This window comes from Pinus tabuliformis, chromosome 4_2, assembly GCF_031772625.1.
Source record: "Pinus tabuliformis cultivar Carrire ecotype Pingquan chromosome 4_2, CPIR1, whole genome shotgun sequence".
NCBI classification, from domain to species: domain Eukaryota; kingdom Viridiplantae; phylum Streptophyta; class Pinopsida; order Pinales; family Pinaceae; genus Pinus; species Pinus tabuliformis.
In genome coordinates, this window is record NC_142304.1 from 578,947,186 (window position 1) to 578,957,505 (window position 10,320).

The following is a 10,320-nucleotide window of genomic DNA, read 5'->3' on the forward strand; positions in this document are numbered from 1 at the left end:
TACCTGCATCAATGATCTAATCTTTGGTTTCTTTTTCCACATGCCTGTCAGGGATAAATCTTCTACTTTGTTGAACCTAGTCTTTCACTTCATAAATGGATTTTTGTACTACTTATGGGATATTACTTCTATATCTATCCATCCTAGCATGGGAATCTAACTTTGCATAGGTTTGACTCATGATAAAATGAGGGGAGTTGGTGGTCGGGGAGGGAACCAAATGACCTCTTCTCCCTCTACGATGGGGGGATGAAAGGTGATGCCTAGCCATGTTGTCAGACATAAAACTAAACACCACACTGGGCTAGGAAACAATAGAGTAAATTGAAGAGAATTGAGAAACATATAGTGAGGGAGAAGTGACACAGAGTGGGAAGGGGATGACACTGAGTGAGGAAGGAGATTGTAGGGAGGGCCCCCTTAGAGGAAATGAAAACCTTGAGAGAGAGGCCACAGGAAAACTAGTAAGACAAGAGTCCAGGAATGGAGGCTAGACAAAGTCAGAACCAATGCCAAGGCATGAAAAACAACTTAGAATTTTGTGTAATGAATCCCTACCAAAATTAACAAGGCCATAACAGGCACATAAAACCAAAATGCTATGAAACCAAAATTCCTAGGTAACACTGATATCATCACATCTACCACTACTAAAAAGTTTAGGGTAGAAACAAGAAAAAATACAAACCTGCAACACCTTCTTCACATTGTAGTGCCTTCAATGTGGTGCATTCTATGATGGCCAAATTCCAACTGAGGACGATTACCAACCTTGCATGCAAGGCCATCTCCATCCCCCAACTGACATTGGTTCACCTGTTTCCTTATCTTTTCTTTCTTAGGAATAGTAAATCCATAGAGAATAGAAACTTACCACAAGATCTACGTAAAGGGAGGTACCCAAGCTAGTATATAAGATACAGGTTGACCTTCCTCATTGTCCTTCTCCCAACCCATATCATCATACGCCATTGGCCACCCTAATTCATATCACTTGTCATCACCTTGAGTCTATGTGTAGGCTGTGTTGTCCTTCCTCATACTCCCATGCATCCAAAAACCTCGCCTCCATCCTCTCCCATGCTCTTAGCAGATCATGTCTGATAATCATGTTTTAAAAAACTCTTTAAAATAAAGATATTATCTATAAATATTCAATCTTTATTTTGATTCAAATTTTAGTTATTAATCTTTAACCATTTAATATATTTTATAAACCTAAATTTATAACATTTAATCCTTTACAGTAATTTTTAATCCGTAAATTTAAATAAATAACCATGACCCTTAAAAAAATAAATCCCTACCTCCCTAAAATCTTATCATTAAAGCTTAAACCCTAAATCACCAACTTTACATTATAAACATTTATCACTAAACCTTGAAACATCAACCTTTATAAAAACCCTAAATCACCAACTTTACATTATAAACATTTATCACTAAACCTTGAAACATCAACCTTTATAAAAATAAATAATGAAAGCTAAAGTTTACCATACTTAATATTTTTATAAATAATGTTATATATATGGATGGTGTACTTCGCTTCACATTACCTATTTTTATTATAATCTGTTGAATACTTCATAAATTAGCACCGATACCCCTGACTTTCTTGTGTGTATATAAAATATTGGAAGTATCATGTTTAACTGTGCAAAGTAATTTAAAAGTAACATAGGCCATGGTGAGGAAAGATAGGAGAATATATTTTTAAAACTGCACTATGTTGAATTACATTAAAATATTAAATCTCAAAAGATAAAGGTAAAAGTAAAAGGCTACTAAATATTTGATTAATACTGTCAGGTCTCTGTTGCCAACTCATAAAGGTTAAAAACAACAGCATAAAATAGCTGTTCGTATCTAATCTCCCCTGGCTTAGATACCATTAGGAATAGCAGTTGGCAGGGAACCTTTTAAGTAGAAAAAACCATCAATACAGCAGTTGACATGAAGCCTATGATCTAGAAAAACGAACACAAAAACCCATTAATACTTCAATATATTGTAATCATATGAATCATTCATATTGTTTTGGTTAATGCAAGTCACAATAGAAAAAACATATTGTTTTTGTGAGTGCAGATCACAGTAGAAAAATGATATCTATTACCTGTCTTAAAACGAAATAACATGAGCTACTTTGTCAAATATATTAATATATGTATTTTTTAAATTTTATAATAAAATTTGGTGTAATTTTTAATAAATGGTATTTAATATTAACATGTAAAGCTGGATCTGTTTTTTCAACTTGTCTTGACGATGAATCACACTGGTTGGACGCGTGGACAAAGGTCTTCCTATGTCTTTCTATATGTGATTTACGCCGAAGTTCTACTTATAACTATTAATAAGGTGTTAATTATTTTAGGTTGTTAGTTAAAATGGTTGTTATTTTCTTTATTTAGATTTAAATTTTTCTCAATGATTTGATGAGCTAAAATGCTTTGATAATTATTGTTGTAATAGCTTAGTGCTTATTAATATTGTTGCAGTAGTAGTTTGGAGTCTTGTGAACTCTTAAGTGAGTATACCTACGGGTTGCAGGTGCCAACAACTTTATTCTAGCTTTCTGGTTCAGAGAGAAGCAGATTTCTTTCATCGAAAAAAAATATAGTACAATTATATAAATTAAATAGTTGATAAATATATATAATCATCAAAACATTTATGTGTTATTTACTTTATGCGATATTAAAAATTTGTAAAATCAAAATAAAGTACAATTTACAAACACACTACATATAAACCATTTGGAAACCTTTAATTTTATCCATTACAATATATATATCTATATATATATATATATATATATATATATATATATATAATTCAAAAAATATCTTCAAATTATTAAATCTAAATCGTACCTAAATTATTAAATCTAAATCGTACCTACATTTTTATATAGGAAAAAAAAATTATAAATAATTCTGAAAATTTATTGAAATAAAAATAATAAACAATATTGAAAATAAACTAATTAGTAATTAACAGTTCTAATAATACTTATCCGGTAACTGACCAGAGGATCAATTCTCTGAAGTTCCTACATAAAACTCAAAATACTTCACCACCCACTTAACATATAAACATATATGTATATACGCATTTAACAAACAAACATGTAAATATATATATATTTCTTCATATATATATTTCTTCTGTACACACAAAATGAGGAGATTGCCATTAATTCCTTACAACGAAAATACTGAATTCCTGATTAGAAGTAGAGTCTGGATTGATCATGTGAAAAGCTTGAGAATCCACAGAAGAGACAACCCTCTCATAATGGGCTCTCATATAAACCAGATCCTCCTCATGACTACTCCCTTCCACCACTGGAACAATGCCTGCTCCAGTGGATATGCTCTGCATCAGCTCTATGGCATTCTGATCCGGGGAATTGAGGCTCTGCTTCTTTATAGCGAACCCCACCCTCCTGCCATTGCAGAACATGCCCCACATGGGCTCTGAAAACAAGGGCGACCCACTGTTCTCCTTGGTTTTCTCGCATTCTAAGACGATGCGAAGCTGATCTGCCTGCATCTCCTTGGCCAGGCGAGGAGTTGGGGTGGAGAATTCAAGAAGCAGCAATGGAGGGCTCCGAGGATCCTCCTGAATGCAGAAATTGACATGGCCTTTTCGCTGACCAAATATGGTTCCAGTGACTCTCGAAGTTTTACAGGAAGTCTCTGAAGAGGACTGCACAGACTGATTGCAAAAACCACAGCAGGAAGGGAACAAGAATGACATTATAGATCTCAGTGAAGCACAGCAGCCCAATTTGAACTGATCGTTCTCCCCATTTTCACCTATGGTTCTCTCAAATATTCTGGCGGGTTCTCTTCCATGGCAGAAATCAACTATTCTCAGCATTTTTTTTCACAAGAAGCTCTGTTTCTAATACTCTGTTTCTGATGGCAAGTGAAATATCCACGACAAATTAAATCTACTACACAATTTTCTTCAGAAAATTATTGACAACAGCTCTGCCCTTCCTTTTCATATGTGCCAAATCAATCTTGGCTGAGATCTGCAGCAGGTTCTTGAAGCAAACAAGAAAGAGAAGGAAGCTGCTGGAACAACTTCTGGTATAATTATACCATGAAAGCTCTTGCATCGAGGGGCAAGAATTGAAGGAGAATGAGAAGGTGAGGCGCAGCATATATGCGCGTGCGTGCGGGTGGAGAAGGTGCGCATGTAAATAACAGAGGAGATTGTCAGCTATTGCGCAGACAAGTTGCCGAGAGGATCTCATAGACCTGCAATAAATTAATATGTATTTTGTCACCTTTTAGGGTTTGTGCTCCCTTTTTTGAATAGTAAAATTGGTTTGGGATTTATCAAATCTCCAACCTTAGCTCATAATAGCTGAATTTGTCTCCTCTTAATTTGAATTATTAAATATGGTAACCTTGGCTCAGTAAAGCCCAATTTGTCTGTTTTTATTTAGGTTTCAATACAAAATATGGTAACCTTGGCTCAGTGAACTCCATTTTTTTATTTATGCTTCCATATTCAATACCAGGATGAATCCCATACCAAGCCAACTGTAATTTTGTTTTTAAGGATGTCCAATCTCACATATATAACTGTATTTCTTTAAATATATTTTTTCCCATACATATATATATATATATTAACTCTATTTTATATTTAAATTTAAAATCAAAATGAATTTAATCTTATTTGGATTTTATTAATAATATTAATATTTTTTTTATTTTTTTAATAATATTTGAATCGTGGGATTTTTGTACCAAACATATTAATATTTTTTATTTTTTTAATAATATTTGAGTCATATATATGTGTGGGATTTTTGTACCAAGCAGTGACTGAAAGTGACTAGTAACTTCTAGATGGTGCTTTGATAACAAAAAGTCAATCAATTGAGTTATCTCTCTAGGACTCATATATTATATAATATATTATAAAAGACTCATATATTATATAATATATTATAAAAATATGTAGCATATTTTTTTTTACATATAATAAAACTTATAGTCCTTTAAAAAAATTAATTTTTTTTTTTTATTAATATGGGAGATGGATTTATATTAATTTTTTTTTCTTTTGATAAATTTTACCATGTTTTCTTTTTTACCTTCTTTTTTAATTTATTAGATGTAATATGTTTTTAACTAATATTTTTATTGAATATGTTATATATATGCTGCACAATTTCTTTTAGTGATGTACATAGAATAAGATATATTAAGAAAATTTCATAGTGAGATATAGAATGAATTTTTCAATTAATTAGATATAGTTGAGGTAAGTTGGAGAAATATTATTATCTTCCCCATTCAATTACCACATCTCATATGTTTGAACTCATGATGAGTATATTTTTGTAATGTCTTTAGTCTTTTCAATACCAAAACATTTATATTCCTCATATAAAATATAAAGACATTTTTTCAAAAAAAAAACATTCCATGACAACAAGATTAATTTTAAACTTTGATAATTTAAATTTTTTTATATTACGATGAAAGATAAATTTTTATTAAAAAATAAATTTCTTTTTTTAATTAAATTTTCTTTTTAATAAATAAATATCTTATATACATACATTCATTAGAGAATTGTTCTATAATGAATATGTATGAATTGTTCTATAATGAATATGGTATATACATATATACATGAAAAAATTGTTCTATAATGAATATGTATGAATTGTTCTATAATGAATATGGTATATACATATATACATGAAAAAATTATTCTATAGTAAATATTATATTTTTATATATATACCACTGACACAATTACTTTGTAGTGTTTTGAAAAATAAAGGAAAATATAAGATATGTTTTGTGTTATTTATTTTTTATTATATATAAAAATAATTTGTATACTATTTTTTAATTATTATTAATTACATTTATTTATAATTTTTATTAAATAATATAATAAAGTAAATTTTATTTATTTTTCAATATAATTAATATATTTCTCTAATAAATGTATTTATAATTATTTTTTTCATATAACTATGGTGTACACCTAACTAAATAAATATACTCACATATACCAAACTAAATATTTTCATTATCAAAAAACAATTTGCTTTAAAAAAATGACATAAACATGAAGATAGAAATAAAAAATAATAGAATTTTTTCTCATGTACTTAATCAATTAAAAAAATACATAAACATGAAGATATAAATAAATAAAAAATGCTGAAATCTTTTCTCATGCACTTAATCAACTTTTTCATAATAGAGAATTTGTATTATCCATAATGAAAAAATTGTGTTAAAAATATAAAAAAATTTACACAATCTTTTATAAAGATTATAAATATAATTTATAGAAATATTTATATTAAAATTATAATTTAATAATGAAAATTTTATATAAATTAACAAAAAGTTTATACACATTAATAAAAGGAACCAGCACAAATATTATATCAATGGTTGTTAATGAAAGATTCTATGTATTTCATTTTTTAGTTTGACATCCATTTTAGATCCAGCACAAATATTATTTTAGATCCAGCACAAATATTATATCAATGGTTGTTAATGAAAGATTCTATGTATTTCATTTCTTAGTTTCACATCCATTTTAGATCCAACACTTCTCAGTCTCCTTGAGGTTTTTTTCCAAATAAGTTAATATATAACTCTAATCCTTATCATCTCATAATCTGATGATCTTTTAACTTATTTGGATTTATTTTTCATAGATAACTCTAATCCTTATCATCTCATAATTTGATGATCTTTTAATTTATCTAGATTTTTCCTTTTAACTTATCTAGATTTTTCCATCTTTGGAATGAAAAATAAATACTTGGGCCTTCTTTCTCCATGGAATATATGAATTCTTTGTTGGGCTTGAGCCAATGGGTTGGATGGTTTTCCATGGTAATTATACAAAGCTACCTGGGACTTTTTTTTCTTTCCCTTGACTTCTTTGAAAAGGTAGAAATCCCTTTTTAGAAAAGAGAGGGTTCAGCAAGTTCAATGAAACTCTGTGACAAAGGTAGCTTGTGAATATGGATCGGCAGGAAGGTGTTTGTCTCCTCACGACTTGACTGTATCACCGGTAGAACTTCGGGCGCTTCCCAGGCACTAACTACTATGTGCCAGTTACCTTTTACCATGTCATTATTTTACTTCTGAGTTAAAATAATAATAATAGATATTGTTAAAATAATAATGGATATTATATCCACAATCCTCATCATAATAAATAATATATTTCATCAAAGAAAACTCATCATCATTTAATTTTAAAATTTTTTAATAGACTATATATATCTACATACCAATAATGAATTAGAGTATCCAATTAAAAAAAAAAAGCATAGAGAAAGTTTGGTAGATTTGGTTGGTTGTTAATAATATTACTTGTATTTTATGGTGAGAGTAAAGTTGTATTTACTAGTTAAGCCATTATAACAATAATGAACAAGAATAAATAATGCATTAAACTCACCATATTGCTAACGAAGATTTGAACATGCTCCAACTACTTGAACATGCTCCAACTACTCAAGATATTTTTAATGGAATACCATTTAAAATAATCTTAATTAATTCATAAATATATTTTTATTTTTAATTATATATTTATTAGTTAAATTTATGAATTTGTATAAATTTATTAATCCTATATTTTGAAATATCAGGTTATAAATATGAATCATTATTATATAAATTAGTTTAATATAATAGGAATATTATGAATTTTTTCTAAAAGAATTGTGTAATTTTATTAACAAAAAAATTACAATATAATAAGTTGTATGGAAAATATTTATTATTTAATTAATTTTTTAAATTATATATATATATATATATATATATATATATATATTGTTAAGCTTGGCAGAACCATTCCATTTTTTATTAAACATACACAAGTTTACATCGTACAGATAAACTGAGTGGCCTCAACTTGCCCCGGAGGAAAACCAAGCCTGTTGGCCACTAGTCTGCATTGTAAGCCATCCAAAAACAATATTGTCTTAGTCTTTCTAGCCATGCTAGATATGTCTCTACTTCATGACCACACACTACATAACTATATAAACTGATAATTGCAACATGGAAATTAAAAGTTATCCGCATAAGACAAAATTATGCATGGGTAGAAATGTAATCCTTCTGTTCCTTTGAGACAGATGCAACAGGTATCGGGTCCTGGGTAGATGCCCCTGGCATATCATATAGCTCCAAGATGCAAGGGATATGGCAATCAATTTTGTCCAGCCTAATATCCTGCTTGTGCAGTTGACTGAGGATTTTCTCCATATCCTTCTTGTAGTTCGACATTCCTTGTAGTGTCATTGCCATTTCCACTGAGATCTGCTCCATATCCTTGCCTAATAAACTCTTCATTACCCAATACAAGTATAGAGTTTGCTTGAACTTAGTGATTCTTCCGCGGGTGTTTCCCTGATCTAGGACTAAGGTCCTCCAGTTGTCCATATCTTTCTCTGTGTCATTGCCTTATTTCACTTCCTCTTCCCACTCTTCTAGCAATTTCTGGATGCCCACATCTGTCCCCTCTCGGTAAGCCGATGTCGCTTCTGTTATGAGATGTTCTACTGGTTTTCTGCCCTTGCGTGGCTCCGACGTGCTCGACCCCTTATCTTTCCTGGGTGTCAGGCCTCTCCTACCACGCCCAAGGCCTCGCACAGCACGATCCATGACCTGTTGTCCTGAGCACTGATGACATCTGCAGTAAGTTAGATTTAGAATTGAAATTATACACTACCTCACCCATTCATTGTTGCTTGCAACGAGGTAACTCTTGCCTTACTTCTCCTCTCTTCCAGTTCTTCCCACAGTCATGTTGGGGTGGGTCGAAGCCTGCAACCCCGAATGGGAGAGGCCCTGGCCCCAGCCCCTTGAAGCACCCTTATCCCCCTCTCCATTTCTCTCAGTCATATGTAGGTCTACCATCCCATGCCCATGCCGAGCTTGCAGACCCCCCTTGCATTTTGTTATATGCAAACTATGGGCCAAGTACCTTTCCCCCTTTGACTCAGCCTTATAGCCCTTACCTCTCGGCTTCCCCCAATTGGGTCTCCACCAAGAGTTTCTGGCCTTGCCATCACTCTGACATGGGTTCTAGGTAGCCCAACGCTTACTTTGTGAGTCTAGGTATGACTGTAACCGAGGCCACCTACCAGCTGCTTTCCCATGCCCATCTATAATCAATTTCCCCTCTTGCATTACCCTGCGACAGTCAAGCTTTCCCCCCACCCTTGTTTATAGAGTGTGAAGCTTCCCATCTTAACAACAAGCAATTGTCCCCTAGCTGTCATGGGTTTCACCCATTTGACATAATGTAAATACGTAGAACCAGACCATGGCGAGCAGTTGTCTGCCCCTTTTCCACCAATAATTTACTATCCCCCAAACAGAACCCCTTGCACCCCAACTGAACCCCATCAAGACCATAATTACAATTTTGAAGTGGAGCCGAATAACATACCCAAAGTTTGCAGGTGTTCAACGACGTCCCTGGTTCTTCGCGTTCTGACATTCTCCACCAGCTTTGAGCCACCACCCTTCTCCGCAAGCTATCACACCAAGATTGCACGTTGAATTTCCTCTCCCTCTGTTATACCAAGCCTTGCCTCCAGTGTCGCCACCTTGCCCACCTCCCTAGCATGCAATCATGCCAAGGGTCACCATACCCCCTGCCTTGAGCATGTGGGGGCAACGGTATTACTACACCCTTGCTCTCCTAGCCGTCGGCCCGCATCCCGATCAGTATTATATATATATATATATATATATATATATATATAAGTTTATTTCTTTTATGTGGTTTACAGACTTTGGTGGTCAGTGACCGCTCTGTCCACTAAATATCTGGTTCACACTAAATATCCGCCTAAATCAACTAAATATCTGACTCACACTAAATATCTGGCTCAAACACTACCCAGAGAATGTCGAGATAATTGAACCCATGACCTCTTAATAGAAAAGATGCTTTAATAATGAGGACTCCACCAATTGAGCTAACCCTCAGAGATCTATTTTATACTATACAATACTTTTAAAACTACATATATGTAAATAAATAGTGTAATATTGTTTATAGAAATAAATAAACAGGAGCCACGTGGTGGCATGTCATTGCTTATTTGTACACATGAATTTCATGCATATAGTTTTTAGTTTATTCAGTTAAAATGATATGTATGAAGATGAAATCACTACAACACAACTCTTTAACACATGAGATATAGTTCAAACTCACACACACACAAGTTACACAACTTTCTTTTACCTATCTCTTTGATGCCAAATTGAGAAC

The 10,320-nt window shown here is 32.2% G+C and overlaps 1 protein-coding gene across 1 annotated transcript; it reads right to left on the reverse strand.

Annotated features, from left to right (window-relative positions):
- Positions 1–3,150: 3,150 nt before the first annotated feature.
- LOC149170625 (protein MIZU-KUSSEI 1-like) lies at positions 3,151–4,246 on the reverse strand. The gene has a single exon (XM_089427325.1). It carries the CDS (start codon positions 3,889–3,891, stop codon positions 3,202–3,204), a length of 690 nt encoding a protein of 229 aa, XP_089283451.1. The 5' UTR covers positions 3,892–4,246; the 3' UTR covers positions 3,151–3,201.
- Between the last annotated feature and the right edge of the window lie 6,074 nt (positions 4,247–10,320).